The sequence below is a fragment of the Populus alba genome, chromosome 17 (genome assembly GCF_005239225.2).
Source record: "Populus alba chromosome 17, ASM523922v2, whole genome shotgun sequence".
Lineage (NCBI taxonomy): Eukaryota > Viridiplantae > Streptophyta > Magnoliopsida > Malpighiales > Salicaceae > Populus > Populus alba.
The window spans coordinates 12,722,302-12,740,408 of record NC_133300.1 but is presented as its reverse complement, the minus strand read 5'-3'; the positions used below and the strand labels follow the sequence as shown (position 1 = coordinate 12,740,408).

Sequence of the window (18,107 nt, the reverse complement as noted above, 5' to 3'; positions counted from 1 at the left end):
AGAAAAAAAGAACTTCGATGATAAGGCTGTCAAGAAGACAGAAAAGATAGGTTCCACGTAATAATTAAGGATAAGAATGATAGAAAATCAAACCCTTGAAAAGGACAACTTAGACTTTAGCAAGGGCGGCGAAGAAACACAAAATAAAAGGCTGTTGATTTCTCTGTTTTCTAATTTAATTTACCAACTGACCTCACAGATTTATTTTCGAGGAAATTGTCCCTCCTAATTAATAATATGTAGTTCAATAATAATAAAATAATTTTTTTTTATATCAGAAATAGGTTTCCTAAAACCATGCTTTTTAAAAATCCACCAAACGGCTTTTGAAAAATTAAAACCTTTTACTCATTGACATAAGAAAATTATCATAATATTTCTCTGATGATGATGATAATGATAATGATAATGATAATGATAATAATAATAATAATAATAATAATATTACTTTTTTTTTAAAAAATCAATGTGTGTTTTATTTAAACTATTTTTATTTTTAAAATTCTAAAATAATATTTTTAATAATAATAATAATAATAATGATAATAGCTAAACAAAGAAAAGGTTATAGTTTTTATAAAAAAAATATTTTATTAAAATACATTGCAACAAGGTGAGGATTTGAATGCTCCTAGGAGCATCATCATTTTAATCTTTAAAATCCTAAGTTGTTGATATCATCAAAATTAATATATACCAATACCCTATTTGTTTTTGCGTTTTAAAAACGCTTTTAAAAAAATTAATTTTTTTTATATTTTTTTTGCTTCAAATTAATATTATTTTGGTATTTTTAGATCATTTTGATGCGCTAATATAAAAAATTTCACAGTATTATAACAATATGTCCAAAAAATAATTTAAGGTTATAAATCAATATTTAGTAGTGTTTAACATATCCAAAGAACTACTGGAATCAAATACAGAGGATTGTTGGAAAAATGGTGGTAGGAGTATCCAAACACCATCACCACTACCAACACATGGATTCACGTGTCACCATTATAGCATTTCTAATTATTATCAGGAAGATTTATAAGCAATGTTTTTTTTACAAATATATACTTAAAATTTCACCAAAATTTCTAATGAAATTTTGGCAGAGTTTTCTCCATAATGAAAAGTCTCAAGTTATCGACTAAACTTGTTTCACTTTCTAACAAAATTTTATTTACCTGATCCAATCATCCTGAATTATTTCCCCATCAACCAATGTTTCTCAAAACAACTTTATCCATACAAATACGCATACACTACAATAATTCCATATCCTTGAAATTCATATTAAATACAACATAAATAAGTGTTGGAGTGCATTTAGGCTAGATAATTACAATCCATAAAATATAAGCATTTATATTTACATGCTAGGCAAAATAATATTACAGTTCAAAATGCAGATCTTGGATACAACCTATATAATCAAAAGATGCAACATAGGATATGTGTTAATTAAGAATAATCAATTAAATAATTTAATACAATTGAATTAGATTTAAATTCTTCCTTAAGCATTCTCCTTTTATATATATATATATATAGTCCATCTAAAATATACCGATATCAATCTCTATCATGGTTATCATTAGTCTACTAATTCCAGGAGGAGCGACAAGCCAAATCTCGAATAATACTGATATCAATAAATTTTATTGATATCATTATTCTCCTAATTCTAAAAAAGACTAATCAAATCTCAATTAATGTCCATATCAATAAACTTTATTGATATCATTATTCTCTAAATTTTGAAAACGACTAATCAAATCTCAATTAATATCGATATCAATAAACTTTATTGATATCATTAGTTTCCTAATTTTAGGAACGATTAATCAAGTTTGGAAACTGCTAATATTAATAAATTATATTGATATCATTAATCTTTCAATTTGAGAATGACTAATCAAGTTCACAAAAGTGCATTTTTTCTTTTCTCCTCAAATTAAAGCTATACAAAGTGTTAAACTACCATAATAATCAAGTTTAAACAATTAAACAAGCCATTAACATAATCAATTCCTCTAATCCAACCTTTCCATAATACAAAACATCTAACATAATAAAATCATGCTAAAAACCAAAATTGAGCTTTGATTATTGTTCCTTACCTCTTAACCATGAATTTTTGGAAGAAGAATTGCAAAGAAACTAGTCCTTCCTTCACCCCTCTTTATTTTTTATTTTTCAAAACCATCCCTCCCAATTCCTTTTTCTTTGATTTTCCTTCAATTACCTAGCTAAAACTCCTTCTAGCCCCCCTTTGATCTTTATTTTTCAAGTGTATTCTTGCAAATTTTAAGGAAACTTTGACGAATTTTGGACAAAATCTTCCCTTCTTTCTTTTCCTATAATGTTCGGCCACTCTTGGCTTTTTTTAGATTTCAAGTGTTTTTATTCTAACTAATTATCTATTTTGTCAATGTTCTTAAAAATAAATCACGTTCACAGGTTTTAATCCTTAAAATTTTATTTTAAAAATAATTATCACTGTTATATTTATTTTTTTATTATTTATAGAATCTTAATTTTATATGGGGTTTACAACCATTGCTGGAGAAGAGTGAGTTGTTGAATTCGTTGCTCTTCTGTCTCCTCTTTGCTTTTACACTAACGGTGACACCCAACATTATTCAAGGGAAGAGATATGTCCTTCCAAAGCTTCGGTCCTCTTATCCCTCTCATTCCTCAGTTTCATTGGTTCAACTACAAGTATTTATTGGAACTGCTGAAGTTCATGGTGGTTGATGGAGAAGAAGAGACAACAACGTAGGAAATGGATGAAGATGAGAGCTGTCGGTCGTGGTTATTGGAAGGAGCGACGCTGTGTTATCATGGTGGAGGTGTTGGCATTGGTCTATCGGGTTGGAGAGGTGGGAGCTACTGTTTCAATGGTGATTGAAGGCTGTTGATTTTTTTAGTTTTTGGAGGGGCTGCCATTAGAAAAGAATAGTTTGTGTTGGTGTGGGTTTTGTAGTGACAGAAAAATGAGGGAGACCGCGTAAGGGAACTTAAGTTGCTGGAAGAAGAGACTCTCAAATGTTGAAAAAAAAAATATGAGAGTTCGTGAGCTTGGCCTATGAACGAGAAATGGAGAGGCTGGTTTGGTTTGCGTGGACAAAACAAAAGAAAAGAATGACTTTGATGATGATAATTTCAGGTTTTGGTAAGACAAAAGAGCTAGGCAGTAAAAGAAGAGGGAAATCATGATGCTTGTCATTTTGGGTCTGCTGGTGTGGCTCATGGGTCAAAGAGCTGCTATCACTGCTATGGGTTTGAAGGAGAAAAATGACTAAAATTATTGTTGGGAGGTGATAATTGATGGACGTGTGATGGAAAATAAGAAGAAAATGGGTCTTTGTGGGGGGGGGGGTATTGAGACTATGAGTTATGTTTTGGTTAGTGTCTTTTTTTTTTTAATTAACATAGGTGTTTGGGTCAGCTTGCATGCACCTCGACTAATCCCACGGGCCCTGAAGTTAACAACCATGTAAGCCTTTAATGGTTTTGAGGTTTGTGAGACTCGAATTGATGACCTCTAGAGAGCAAACCTAGGGTTTGACCAGTTGAGCCACACCCCTTAGGGTTTTGTTAGTGTTTTTTTGATAGTAGGGAAAAAAACATATAAAGGCTGGTTCATAGTGATGATGATGGGTGGCAATGCACCATGAGGGAGAGAGTGAGTGAGGCTAATTTATTTTGAATGTGTGTATATTGGTAGAAGATACACATTGAGGGAGACAAATGGATGAAGATGAGTGTCTCTCTGTTTTTTTTTTTTTTTTAACTGTGAGTGTCTAGGTCAGCTTATACACACCTGACTAATCTTTCGAGACTTTGAAGTTAATGTCCATATAGGTCTCTAGTGACCCTAAGATTTGTGGCACTCGAACTAGTGATATCTGGGAAGCAAACCCAGAACCTAACTAGTTAAGCTACACTCATCAGGGTTAGTGTCTCTATTTTCTTTTGCTTAAGGATAATAACTAGTGATAAAAGAAAAAAAGATTAGGCTATTATGTTTTTTTTTTTTTTTTTTGTGTGAGAGAAGTGTTTTTGGCGTGTATAAGGTTTTTTTTTGTTAATGCTCTAAGTAATTCTATTCCCCTTTTTTTTTGTGAGATTCTTTCAATATTTATAGGCAAAATAAACTTGTCTTTTTCCTTTCAATTCGTTGGTCCCTAAGCAAACTTGATAACAAAGCAACACAAAATCATTTTAGTCCTTCATTTTCTTTCTTTTCATTTTTGGTCCCTTTGTCCATATTTTTTTCTTAATTTTTTGTATTTGATTTTTTTTAAAAGAAAATGTCAATGCCGATTTGATAAGAAAAAATGATAAATGATTTTGAAACGGACACGATAATAGTTAAATGCGTTGAAAATATATTTTTTAATTTTAATTTTTTTCAAAAGACGCTTAAAATATCAAAATGATGCAAACATGTCAATTTTGTTTTGGATTTTTTGTTGTTTTTATTTTATTTTTGAATTTTTTTTGAAAAAAAAATAGGTAAAAAACTAGGTTATAATAGTGTTAGTCCAATCTCATGGCCCAAGTTTGTTATGTTAATTTGGGTTGACTCAATTTAGTTTTTTAGCTAATATATAATTTTAAATTCATTCATTCAACATTGAATTGATTAAGAATTAAGTTTAATAATTTTTTTATTTGCTTTTTATAAGGTTATTAGGATCTCAAGACATGAATAACGGATTTGACAGATTAACTTGAGCTAATCTGAGTTAATATAATATATTTTTGTTTCAATATTTAAACAAAAATATCATATTAACTTTTTTAATTAAACTATATTTTTATTGATTGTACTATTTATATTTGAACATGATATGTCAACTAGGTTACATAAAACCAATCCCTATATAGTTTTAAAAAACAAATCGATTAAAAACATATTAATAACACCTAAATATTGTCCTTACACCAAAAACAATCTAACCTACAATATATTACGAATAATAATCTAGTAGTTGCTAAAATGTAAACTTAACTACTAACGGTTTGATGATATATTTTGCGTTTCAGTTGTTGAGGTTGCGATAAAATAAGATTTGGACCACAATTTATCTATTGTATTCTCCTCGTAGGGGTGTCATCAAATTTAAAAAATTTAAATGCAAAGAACAATTCTATTTTGTTGACCGATAAAAATAATAATAAAAATACTAATTAATTGATGTATTATTTAATGTTATCCTTAAAAGAATTTGACCAGAGACACTGCTGCATCATTTCTCTATTTCCAATTTTTTTATAATTATTTTATTTGTAAAAAAAATCAAGTTGTTTCAAAATAGTGTCGTTTAGAGCATTTAGACTAATTGTCAAATTTAACAGCAAACCTTAATTTATCTAATAAATAATAGATTGGTGATATAATAGACCAGATTAATATTCCATGTCTTGTTTTACTACAACTCTAATAATTTAAGAATAAAATATGTCATTAAACCAACTGCTAATTAACTATTAACCTAAAAAAATGTTATGTATTAATTAATTATAATCCCAGTGAGAAGGGGATAAGCCTAAAGAATGGATGGGCAGTATCATCATAGGTAGAAGATCAAAAAGAAAAAATGAAGAGAGCTGCGTAAACCAAGCACCACTAAGCTTTCGATGCATATAAATTGAAAATAAAGTCGCGAGCTATAACCATAATTAAACTAAAAAAAAAAAAAAGCATACCGTGTAAATTTAAACAAGACTTTGGTTGAAAAATATTTTTGAAATATTTTTGATTTTTTTTGTTAAAAAATTAATTTAATTCAAAAATTTAAATTATTAAGTGATGTTCTATATATAATTTATATTGTTCTTTAATATACCCACTCAAATGAAAACCTTTTAGAGCTTGAAATTTATACAAATTCACACTACTTTATGCTTAATTTTTATCAAATAAATAAGAATGATGAGATTTAAACTCGTGACCGCTTGATCATTAAGGTTCTAATACCATGTCAACCCAAAAGTTTAAGTTATTAGGTGAAGTCCTAAGATATGATTTATATTATTTTTATAACATTTTTTAATATTAATTTTTTTTAATTGTTTTAATACGCTAATGTTAAAAGTAATTTTTTTTTAAAAATTATTTTAATATATTTTTAAAATAAAAATCACTTTAAAAAATAAAAACAATCTTATATGCACTTCAATTCAAGATTTATTGAAAAAGACCAGTGGAAAAAGTCCCACGAAAAAAGTCACGGTGTTGCTATCACACAAATTTCCTTGCCGAATTCCCTTCCCCAGATAACTTGAAGCAGTTGATTATCCAAGCCGACAACGATCTAACATGGTATATACTGTTAATTATCTGTTGGTGTGAGTGAAATACAAGATTGATGATAAGAGAGGAATATGTTCGGTACGTAGTTAGTTAGGGAAAAATAAGGTGTAATAGTTATAGACTCAAGTTCATGATTATCCACTAATGATGTAATTAAGACCAGAAACGAGTGATGATGCATCACCTTACGTTCTTCCTGTGCAATGCATCCAGCCCCATTGGCCTTGTTCTTGACCTGTTCTTGATTATTGCAAAGTTGTTCGCTTGTCTTCAACAGTTAGACAATCGTTTTCTTTGTTTATTTTATATAAATCATTTTGATGGGGACTTGATGTTATTCTTTTTAACTAAATTAAAAAAAAAATAAAATTTACCCAATCTGCCGTGATTCAATTAGCTGCTCGTAATTATCTCTCTTAATTAATAGTGTCCATATCCACCAGTAAATTATATTAGTGTTCTCTCTCACCGGAGGCCTCTGTTTTGACCTCTTTTCCACGACCACGATGACGACAGCAACATTACTGTGTCTCTTCAACGGACATTTTCCTCATCAAACTTGTTTTGGTCCTACCAGAAGATCAAAGACCTTAGAACAACACAGGTGGTAAAGACCGGTGTCTCTTCAACGGACATTTTCCTCATCAAACTTGTTTTGGTCCTACCAGAAGATCAAAGACCTTAGAACAACACAGGTGGTAAAGACCGGTAAACGTCTTAAACCCTAAGGCGCCCAAAGTATTCTAGTCCTTGTATTTTTATATTTTTTCACAAGCAATGATATCTTTTATTTTTTAAATCTAGAGACAAAGTATTTTTTAAGGAGACAATAGAAAAAAAAAACCCTTAATTCTAATTTCTAAAAAAACACAATATTTGAGGACGTAACTTGAAAAAAAAAATGTTTGATACCAGAATTAAAACAAAGAAACACTTTTAAAATCCACAATGATTTTATACTCATGCTACGGTACACTGAACAGTAAAAACAGCTTTCTCTTTCAGATTCTTGTTAAGGTAGATAGGATCCAAGTAAACATATACACAGGTAGTTACTTAATTTATCTTTCAGAAGATTTAGCAAAATGGATAGTAAAGAGAGGCAGAAAGTATATTCTAAGCCAAGTCTTGTCTATCTTGAAAAGGAAGTGAAAATTTCCTAATTATAAATTCATCATGCCCCACTAGCAAGTAGTAACAATTATTTAAAATGATTAGAGATTAATGTCAAACAAGGCACTTAAATTATTATTTATCGGTTTCTTGATCATTTCTGTGTTCTTTTTAAAGACAGGGAGAAATGACACTGAAGGTTACTATGTATTATACTAGCTAGCTAGTATGAGAATGAAGCGAACACCCCTTCCTCCAGTAAGAAACTAAGCCTTTCTGAATTTTGGTACTGATTAGAGTCATGAAGTGAGTTTGAGAATGGCTCTCCTTGCGTCCTGCTGGTTAATCATTGAATCTTTTGTCATCGCTGATGGATTCTTGAGGTGGTTTTATTTGAGTTTCTACATCCATCCCATTTTTCTTTGTGTTTGCCAGATATTCCTTTGGCTCAAGTTGCTTCAAAAATGTTTTCTGGTAGCCATCTTTTATCTTTCCCATGTCGGTCTGTGTGTTTACATCTTCTTCAAAGATTGTGTCGTCTATATATTTTCATTTAGTAGATGCAGCAATATTGAAGATGTAGAAGAGATTGAGAATCTTGGAACTCTAAAAAGTTTCAAAAATCAAGTTGTCATTTCTTATAGTTGTTCGAGTATTGCACCGTTGCCATGCCAGCTACAGGTATTCAAGCTCAATAAAAATTGGTCTACAGAGGAGAAAGATTCTGGGGGTGATGCAATTCCATGCAAGGATGAAAATATGGAACAACAGGCTTTTTTCGTTGGTGAAGATGAAAGCATGATCAATGGGCATTTGTCTTCAATTTCTTTTAGTTCCAGGTTTTCCATGACAGATGAAAGCTTAAACAAGGATGATGACCTATCATCCGATAGCAGCTCCAATTCACCTGCTGCCGGAGATCTAGACATGAAGCAATATTCATCATTGGTTGATAGCTCCGATTCACTGGCTGTGGAAAGGGAATTTACAGCCAACTGGAGCAGAGAGGAAGATCATCAAGATCCATTCTACAAGAAATACACCGAAAGAATGAGGTGGTTCGATGTGCTCAACCACGAACGCACAAGTGGAATAAGTGCGTGCTTATCTTTTACATTGTGTTATATAGCTATAGACATTTATGTTTGACTTGGGGTTTTCTAAATCATTCAAGCTAAACTATTTCATGGCATATATGTAATATTTAAACATGAAGTCATGTAGGGTTTTTATATATATACCATGGCTAGCATGTCTTGCCTGTCACGGAAAAATATTAGTCAAGGAGGGGCTGGAGTTTCGAATTTGTCATTGAACAATATGATACTTACCATATGCAATACTATATTTCTTGTTGACGTGCAACTTGGGCATTCTAGGTGCAATTCTGAATAGGCAAGTTGGAAATATTCCAAGTTCATTTGAGAGTATGAAGCTGCCTGCTGACATGTCGGTGCCGTTTGCACCATGGAGCAAAATGGAGAAAAGAAAGCTCTTGAAAAGCTTAGAAAGTGATTTTGAGCTGGTATATGTGGCTCAATCGTGCTTGTCATGGGAGGCCCTTCACCACCAGTACAGAAAGGTTGAAGCTCTTGCATCCTCTAGCTCTCAAAACGGGGTGTTTTACGATGATGTGGCTGGCGAATTTCAGAAATTTCAAGTATTGTTGGAGAGATTTATGGAAGATGAAAGGTCTGAATTAGGCAAGAGGGATTGGAATTATGTTAGAGGAAGATTTTCTCTCAAGAGCCTTCTCCAAGTTCCCATGGTTTCAGGTATTTTAATATCTTAACTTATCTTTTCTGACTTTATTATTTTAGATCACGGATTCATGAGCATGAATCTGAATGGATAACGAAGGCAAGGCATGGTAAAGCCAATGGATTAGGACTCTAATATTATACAATCAATTACTTGCTTAAGTTAATTCACGTCATATAATCTGCCCTTCCATTTAATAGCAACTTTTTTTTTTAAAAATTTCTTAACGTTTCAAGCCTTATCTCCATTGACCGAGCTATGGAAAGATTCCATACACACATGTAATTCTTCTATAATTAATGACCGAATTGAGCAACGTTTCTATATATATACACACTACAAAGAGCAACATCACCTTCACTAGATTTCCATTTCACAATTTGGGTCCGCATGCGTGGGTACAGATATATATATTTATTTTCAGCCACAGAATATTGAAATATTAATCAAGCTTCTCCATTCCAAAATATGCGTTTATTTTAGACCTTTGTAGACGTTTTATGCATATGGATCATCTTTTTGTTTCTTAGATTTCATGTGCGCGTTTTGCCTGATCTCATGAAGTTTATTAATTTTGGTCCATAAAGGCTTCTATGAGCAAGAAAATGAAGAAATAAAACGTGAAGCCATAAATGTCAAAGAGGTGATGGAAGCCATAGAGAGGGGCATACTAGCATATTGGGTATTTATTAAAACAGATGGTAGAAAACCTTGGTGGAAGTTGAGAAGCTCATTATGGACATGGCCAACTGTGGAGGACCCTAGAGACGTGGGGCTACAAGCTGATCTCACTAGAAAGCTCCAAAAGGTAAATCCCAAAAACAAAATAAACACCCTAGAGATGTGGGTCCTTAATTTGTAAGATAATAAGCTATATATATATATATATAAGCTATGGTTATTATTTGTGCAGAAGGAACTGTGGTTGAAAGAGTCGCAAGGGAAGCTCAAGTGTTGGTTCAGGAGAGCAGTAAACCCTACCCTAGAAGAGTCACAAAAGAAGGAGATGTTATTCGCCATGATAGACTTGAAGCTGATATCAAGGGTGCTTCAAATGTCCGTGCTCTCCACTTCCCAACTCAAATGGTGCCAAGAAAAACTAGACAACATAGAGTTCAAGGAAGGCAAGATTGCGAGAGCTTGCACCAGCGGTCCCTTGTTTCCTCCTTGACATTTCGTGGGAAATAACGAGATCCAGTTTCAGGAAAGCTTGCCTCATATGCATGAGTGTCATGTAATTAATACAGCTCTGTATCGTACAAACTCAAGATCAGCGGTGGCCGTCAACCTCTGAATCAATTATATCTTTGCAAAAAATGCATCTGGTTTATCAACTGGATTGCTAAAACTCCCAAGACATGTATGATCTTGATGAGTAATTCATATGATTAGGCCAATAGTATGTGTCACATCATGAATAATTAAGGAATAATTTGATGAAATCTCTCGACTCTTCTGATAGATTAAGACACTCCAATTGGGTTAGTAGAAGTTGTTCTTTTTCATAGCAGTCATGTGCATGCAGTCCTCAAGTGAATCATCCTTTCTCACCTTTTCTTTGGCTTAAAAAAGCTGTTTTCCCCCCTTGTTAATTCGAGTAACCCAACTAATCTCAACCCCTTTTGTAAAGATACGTTTTTTTTTTTTTTTTTAATTAATGTAGAACTTGTAAAGTGTCAAAGATTACTGATGAAAAACATGTTTAAGTCCTGAACACCTTTCTGGCAACCCATTTCATTATATTACAACTACAAATACAACTATGGGTTAGTTTAATTATTGATATAATCAATGACACATGCTGCTATATTTTTTTAATCATTTGGTTAATAATTTCATGTTTTAGCTCAATGGCATGGTTAGCGTGTGCATATAATTAATGTTGAGGTCATGATTTTGAGATTGAAGGATACAGTATTTGCTCTTATGAGATGAAATACGGTTTTAAATGTCTTTGACTCATGCATTTGATTTTTTTTTCTTTTACTAGTTTTATAACTTTTTTTTAATATTTTTTTTTTGGTTTTTTAGACTTTTTTTATTTTTATTTTATTTTTAATATTAAATTTTAATTAAATTTATTTATTTAGTATTGAGTTGATTATAGATGATTTTTTTTTTTATCTTTTGTATTTTTTGATATTAAATAAAAAAAAACTCAATCTACCTAACTCAAATTACAAGCAGATTGATTAGGATAAACTTGATATTTTTTTTATTTTTTTTTTAACTTATAAAGTTTATAAGATTATATCGACAAAACTTATCCATAATTTAATTTTTTATATTGCAAAAACATTTCCTGTGAAAGCACGGACGATCAACAATTTTGCACTACAACTTTTATCTTTTTATGAATTTATGCCATAGGAAATCATTAAAAAACCAAAAAAACTTTTAAAATGCAAAAGCATGGGCCCTTTTAAGACTTTCACCTCCTAAATTATGAACCTATCGGTGGCATCAACTGGACACTATTCATGAATTGTATATGGAGAATCTCACGTTTTATTCATGGAAACTTATTAATTCATATTTTTTAAATTATCTACGCATTTTCTTGAGGCCACCTTTTAAAGTAGCCCAGGCCCACACTTGATCTGTCCCTGAAAAACTGTAGACCAGTAGCATATGTGGCTAAATCCGAGGCCAATTTGAACCTCCAAATCGTATTTCAATGATTTCCCCTTCGGTGGTTCCCATCTCAACGACCTCCAGAGAAAGATTTTCCTGTTTCTTTGTTGTTACCTCTCTGCTGTCTACCCTCTAGAATCTGTATCATATTTAACTCAATTCTCCCAGAATCCCAAGCCCCTCAATTGCGCCTGTTTCTCTTCATCTCCTCAACCTGGTCACTCCCAGTTTTCACCGAAACAGTCCCAGCTTCCTGAGCCAGTGAAGTCTTGTTGTTAGTTCTGTTTGCGCCAATTTATCAAATAAATACAATGTCTTCTATAGGATCACTGCCTTTTATTATTGAAACAACCAAAGCAGAAAGTCCTGTTCTTCTCTCTCGCAAAAACAAAAATCGAGACAAGTTTTCTTTTTTCACGTGCAGAACAAAAAAGTCTCACAATTTAGCCGTTTTTAATTATGGGTTTTCTCCGAAATCTAAGCCTGTGAGAGCTACAGTTGAGGAAGGTGCGAGTGGTGATGAATCAGAAGATGCTCTGCAAGCCAGCATTGAAAAGAGCAAGAAGGTTCTTGCTATGCAAAGAGACCTACTTCAGCAGGTGATCTATTGTGTTTTTCTTGTTTAAATGCTTGTAATGTTAGAAATTTAGATTTTCCAGTGCAAATTACAATGTAATGGCTGTTGTAGACTCTGAATTTAGGTGCTAAAGGGCGTGGCTTGTATTTTTTCCCTTTTTGGTTGTCCAAGATGAACTTTTGAGGAGCATTACAGATTGAATATATCATTAAGCATCTCCCGTAAAAGAATATTTGGAGTCCCTTGTTTCAATTTTCCTCATCGCAAGCGGAAAGTGATGAAATGCTTTTGCCGGACTATTAAAATATTTAATTGCCCCTTTTTAAAGGGTGCCTTTTGAATTATGTTTTGAAGAAGCCTACTTATCATTAGAGAACTGAAACACATCCAAATAAAACTGAAAAAGCGGTTGGTGTTCAAGTGAAAAACCTTAATACCATAGCAAAGCGCATTATTTGCTATCATGGGCTACCAGCTATTGATTCTCAGTATATACATTGAGAAACTGTACCGCTGCATTAGGTGGCTAGATGATTTCTCCCCCAGCTGCATTGAACTTGTGATGAATGTACATCTTTAATCTCTAGGATTTGATAAATTTTAGTGACAATAAATAGGTTGAGTGAGAGATATTCTGTTTTCTTTTCCTTGATTCATTTTAGAGACTGTCAGGCTTTTGAATACCTTGTGGTGGTGGTGGTTCTCTTTCTGTGGACGAGAGTAACACTACTTCTTGGTTGGTTGTAATGTTTTTGGTCTCTAGTGTAGGTCTCTCACAGCCTAATGATCTATGGGTCGATTGTTTCTGTGACTCCCATTAGTCCCCATGAGCATAGTGACTTGATATGCTATTGCTATATGTATGTTATTTCAAATTTCATACTCCCACTATTGGAAATCTGAAAGAACTTAGTTAGTTTTATCTAATGCAGTTCATGGTATTATTTGTTAATTTAGTTTTATCGTCCAAAATCAATATCACCTGTCCAATTGGTTCCCTTTCAATGAGTAGTCAAATTTGAATGCTTTTGTTGACGGATCATGTCATTTGCAGATTGCTGAGAGAAGAAAAATGGTTTCTTCTATAAAAAGTAGTATCATTGACTCAGAAGTAGATGAAGTTCCTTCTGAGCAGAGCGAGGACTCTTCTCCAAATCAGGACCATACTTCAAGTAGTGGTCAGGGTGTTCATGAAAAACAGAATGGCAGCATTCTTTGGGAAAACTACGTCCACTCAACTGCAGATGAGGTACCAGAAACTTCATCTTTCGATATTAGTGAAGGTTATGATGACGATAAAAGGGAACCTGAGCAGCAACTACCTCCTAAAAAGGCTTCTTCTCATGAGGATTCTTCCAAACAGTTGAAAGTTACTGGTTCAGAGAAAGTTTGGTCAGACAAGCTGCCTTCTTTTCTTTCAAATACCTCAGAAATATCAACTACTAATGAAAAACAAGAAAATGTTAATGAACCTATGTTGCCAGAGATTATTAACATCGAAAGTGATCCTGCAACTGAAGACATTTTACCCCCTCCATTGGCTGGCGCCAATGTCATGAATGTTATTGTGGTGGCTGCAGAATGTGCTCCATGGTCTAAAACAGGTCTTTTATCTCGACCATATGTAGCTTGAGATGGAAAATCATTTCTGGTGTGTGTGTGTGAGTGCATGTAATTGTGCCCTTTACTATATTCTCTCTAGCCTGATACGAATAGGGTCTTTCAGGTGGGCTTGGAGATGTTGCTGGGTCTTTACCAAAGGCTTTGGCTCGGCGTGGACACAGGGTTATGGTACCATAACTGTTCTTTATGTAATCAAATGAACAATAGACTAATGCCTACTCGAATAAATGAAAGAGAATTGATTTTACTAGAAGTTCTGCGTTGAGTAATAATTTAGTTCCTAAATATTTCTCAATATGCTATCAACAAAGTAAACAATCCAAAGTTTGAGAACCTTTACATGCTTGGATTCAATTAGTACACTCTTTAGATGTACTTGACAGTTTGATTTACATCGTTAATGCTATAAAGGATCCATGATTTTCAGAAAAGGAATCCTGGAGCGTGATGTTTGTTTAATAAGTAAAGATTGATTTTATGTTTTGCATTTTGCATTTTTCATTCCTCTATTTGTTCTTTCTTTTAGGTTGTGGCTCCTCGGTATGGCAACTACGCAGAACCTCAGGATATTGGAGTTCGGAAAAGATATAAGGTGGATGGTCAGGTGTGCAACAGCTGCAGCATTTATTCATAATTGACCTCCCATCATATTGTTTAATGATATAGATACTGACAAATGCAATAACAAGGTAATTTCTCTTTTCAGGACATAGAAGTAACATTCTTCCAAACCTACATTGATGGTGTGGATTTTGTTTTCATTGATTCTCATGTATTTTGCCATATAGAGGGTAATATATATGGAGGAGGCCGATTGGTAAGATAGCTTGTTCTCAATTGTAATTTTATATGATCATTAAAAAGTGTAATTTTTGTTCTAGATAACCTAATTTTATTTGGTCATTAAAAAGTGTATTCTTGTACTAGAGAACCTATGCTGTGATCTAGAGAAAAGAAATGATGATATGCCATGACAGATTAGACAAGAGCATGAACTCCATACAGGAGTTCATCTCATTATATGTTAAATATACTTTTTTTAACCTTTTACAGGGACAACAAATGGGACTCTTATATCCCTGCTTTGAGCATCTCAAATGAATATGACAGATCAGTTTTAAACATGTGAAAGATTTCATAATTATCCTTTGCTTTGATTTTCTAGTCTTTGCTATACATGAAGTCTTACATGTCTTGATTTTCATGGCGCAGGACATTTTAAAGCGCATGGCGTTATTTTGCAAAGCAGCTGTTGAGGTATGTTTTTACTACAGGCATTCCCTGCAAAATCTGCTTTTGTTAGATATATCAATCCTAAGATATTATCATTTAATGTTGATTAAATCATGTCACTAATTTATATTTAAGATTGGTGTAGACCAGTATCTTTACTGTTTTCTAAAGGCTGCAATTCTGTAATATTTTTCCTTTGGACTTTGGACACGCATGAATTCAAACAATTGTCAGAAACAATTTGTTTCAATGAATATTTTGAATTATGTATTCTTATATTTAAGTTTTCTAATATGTTTTGGAGGATTCATACTGTGGTTTATCCCACCGACATATTTTAAAATCAGCCATGGCACTTTATTGGTACCATTGAACCATTGCAATGTTCTAAAATCTAAACTTCCTGTGTGTCTTAAAATCTAAGTTCCTTATTTATATAGTTGAAGTAATATTAAGAAGCAAGAAATATTGGATTGTTGTATGCATGCCAAAAAGCAAATTGACAAGCATCATCTCAAAGTATAAATAACTTGTGAGTTTTCAGTTTAACAGTCAAGGTGGCTTCTTTATATAGTTTTTATGGTTGAATTTTTAAAACCAATTTTTCATCTTATATGTGTAAATTAATGAAGAATTGATGATTTCCAGGTTCCTTGGCATGTTCCATGTGGAGGTATCTGCTATGGAGATGGAAATTTAGTTTTCATTGCAAATGATTGGCATACTGCTTTGTTGCCAGTGTATCTGAAGGCATATTATCGGGACAATGGTTTAATGAAATTTACAAGATCCATACTTGTAATTCATAATATAGCACACCAGGTTTGTTCTCTGCTTGATGAGGTTAATTTTATTTTCCAAGAGAGCGCCACTTTCTACATATGCTACATTCAAACTACCCTGATTTTGTCTAGCTGAAAATATTTTCAGAGCTAACTTGATAACATGAAATTTACTGCCCTACTAAGCCAACCATGTGTGACTGGCCAGTGTCCCAACTTGAATAATTTATCTTAAAAGCATGGAATGCTGCGGAAGACATATTTAGAATTACCTTGAAAGATGGAAAGATGCATCAAATGTTATCTCCCGTAGTTATTGTTTCCAAGTTCTGCTTGTCTGTCTCAAGCATATCTAATAAAGTCAGAAACAACATCAATAATGTTGAACTTAGATTGTTATTGATATATTACACAGATGTCATTGTAGACAGATTAAAACTTTGATCATTTTATGACTCGGGAAACTCTGTGGCTTCTAGGGTCGTGGACCAGTGGATGATTTCTTCCATGTGGATCTGCCAGAGCACTACATTGACCTTTTCAAATTGCATGATCCTGTTGGTGGTGAACACTTCAATATCTTTGCAGCTGGTCTGAAGGCAGCGGACCGTGTGGTTACTGTCAGTCATGGATATTCCTGGGAGCTTAAAACTTCTGAAGGTGGTTGGGGTCTGCACAACATCATAAAGGAAAATGATTGGAAATTTAGTGGCATTGTGAACGGCATTGATACAAAAGAATGGAACCCACTGTTTGATGTTCACCTGACCTCAGATGGTTACACCAACTACTCCCTGGAAACACTGCACACTGGCAAGCCTCAATGCAAGGCAGCCTTACAGAAGGAGCTTGGTTTGCCTGTTCGTCCAGATGTCCCTATGATTGGTTTCATTGGAAGGCTGGATCAACAGAAAGGAGTTGATCTCATAGCTGAGGCAGTTCCGTGGATGGTGGGCCAGGACGTGCAACTAGTCATGTTGGGCACTGGCAGACAAGACCTGGAACAGATGCTTAGGCAGTTTGAAAATCAACACCATGACAAAATCAGGGGATGGGTTGGTTTTTCTGTAAAGATGGCTCACAGGATAACTGCTGGTTCAGATGTTTTGCTCATGCCATCCCGGTTCGAGCCTTGCGGGCTGAACCAACTATATGCGATGATGTACGGAACAATTCCAGTCGTCCATGCTGTTGGGGGACTAAGGGATACCGTGCAACCTTTTGATCCGTTCAATGAATCCGGGCTCGGGTGGACATTTGATGGTGCCGAAGCAAATAAATTGATTCATGCACTAGGGAACTGCTTATTTACTTACCGAGAGTACAAGAAAAGTTGGGAGGGACTCCAAAGACGAGGGATGACTCAAGATCTCAGCTGGGATCATGCAGCTGAGAAATACGAGGAAGTACTCGTTGCTGCCAAGTACCAGTGGTGAGTGTCTGTCGCCGTGGCCCAGCCATTTTGCTGAGATCAGGGCAGGCAGTTCAGTTGACCTTCCATGTACTACTATTTACATAGTTCCCTTGTAATTATCCATGTCATGAGTTGAGTTTTCCTTTTCCGTGTAAAATGGGAATTGATATTAAAAACCAATTATTTCCTATTTCAAAATTTCAAATGTAACCAGGTAACTATGTTATTGTAATAAAATAAAAGTCCTTGAAGCAAGAAATAAACAAAAATAACAAGATGTAGTGTGCATTTGCAGCTTTATTTCTTGTTCTTAATGATGCCTCTCTCTAATTTCTTGTTTTTTATTCTGAAGTCTTGTATTCTTGAGACCACCCAGTTTCCGGCCAGCAACGACCTCAATCACATAACTCCTGCCGCAGGCCTATACCAGAAATTGTATCACGGGGTACAAAACCTTTGGACATTCACACCAATTCTTCGAAGAAACTAGTTCCCTTTCTATTTGTGATTTGATTCATTTTATGCCTAGCCACTTTGAAGAAACTGGTTCATTCTAGCCCTCAACTGAATCATTTCTTCCAACTATTCACTCATTAATTTTCAGTTCTTCTGATAATTTGCTTCATTTTATGCCTAGCCGCTTCCAACTATTTA

General features: G+C 33.6%; 2 protein-coding genes across 2 annotated transcripts; both read left to right on the top strand.

Moving 5' to 3' along the window:
* The first annotated feature begins 7,594 nt into the window (after window positions 1-7,594).
* On the top strand, window positions 7,595-10,632 carry LOC118049575 (uncharacterized). The gene is made up of 4 exons (XM_035059612.2): window positions 7,595-8,525; window positions 8,809-9,204; window positions 9,778-9,998; window positions 10,104-10,632. The coding sequence occupies exons 1-4, from the start codon at window positions 7,748-7,750 to the stop codon at window positions 10,359-10,361; spliced, it is 1,653 nt and encodes a 550-aa protein (XP_034915503.1). The 5' UTR covers window positions 7,595-7,747; the 3' UTR covers window positions 10,362-10,632.
* A 1,175-nt stretch (window positions 10,633-11,807) lies between these two features.
* LOC118049574 (granule-bound starch synthase 2, chloroplastic/amyloplastic) lies at window positions 11,808-17,763 on the top strand. Its single transcript, XM_035059611.2, has 8 exons — window positions 11,808-12,423; window positions 13,456-14,005; window positions 14,128-14,192; window positions 14,551-14,628; window positions 14,731-14,841; window positions 15,237-15,281; window positions 15,906-16,079; window positions 16,519-17,763. The coding sequence occupies exons 1-8, from the start codon at window positions 12,136-12,138 to the stop codon at window positions 17,473-17,475; spliced, it is 2,268 nt and encodes a 755-aa protein (XP_034915502.1). The 5' UTR covers window positions 11,808-12,135; the 3' UTR covers window positions 17,476-17,763.
* Window positions 17,764-18,107: the final 344 nt, after the last annotated feature.

Excerpts from the sequence above, each read along its gene's own strand:
- LOC118049575 (XM_035059612.2), top strand. The coding sequence starts at position 7,748 with ATGGCTCTCCTTGCGTCCTGCTGGTTAATCATTGAATCTTTTGTCATC. Across the intron at positions 8,526-8,808 it reads CGAACGCACAAGTGGAATAA|GTGCAATTCTGAATAGGCAA; the intron begins GTGCGTGCTTAT and ends TGGGCATTCTAG. Across the intron at positions 9,999-10,103 it reads TCACTAGAAAGCTCCAAAAG|AAGGAACTGTGGTTGAAAGA; the intron begins GTAAATCCCAAA and ends TTATTTGTGCAG.
- LOC118049574 (XM_035059611.2), top strand. The coding sequence starts at position 12,136 with ATGTCTTCTATAGGATCACTGCCTTTTATTATTGAAACAACCAAAGCA. Across the intron at positions 14,006-14,127 it reads TGCTCCATGGTCTAAAACAG|GTGGGCTTGGAGATGTTGCT; the intron begins GTCTTTTATCTC and ends AGGGTCTTTCAG. Across the intron at positions 16,080-16,518 it reads TTCATAATATAGCACACCAG|GGTCGTGGACCAGTGGATGA; the intron begins GTTTGTTCTCTG and ends TGTGGCTTCTAG.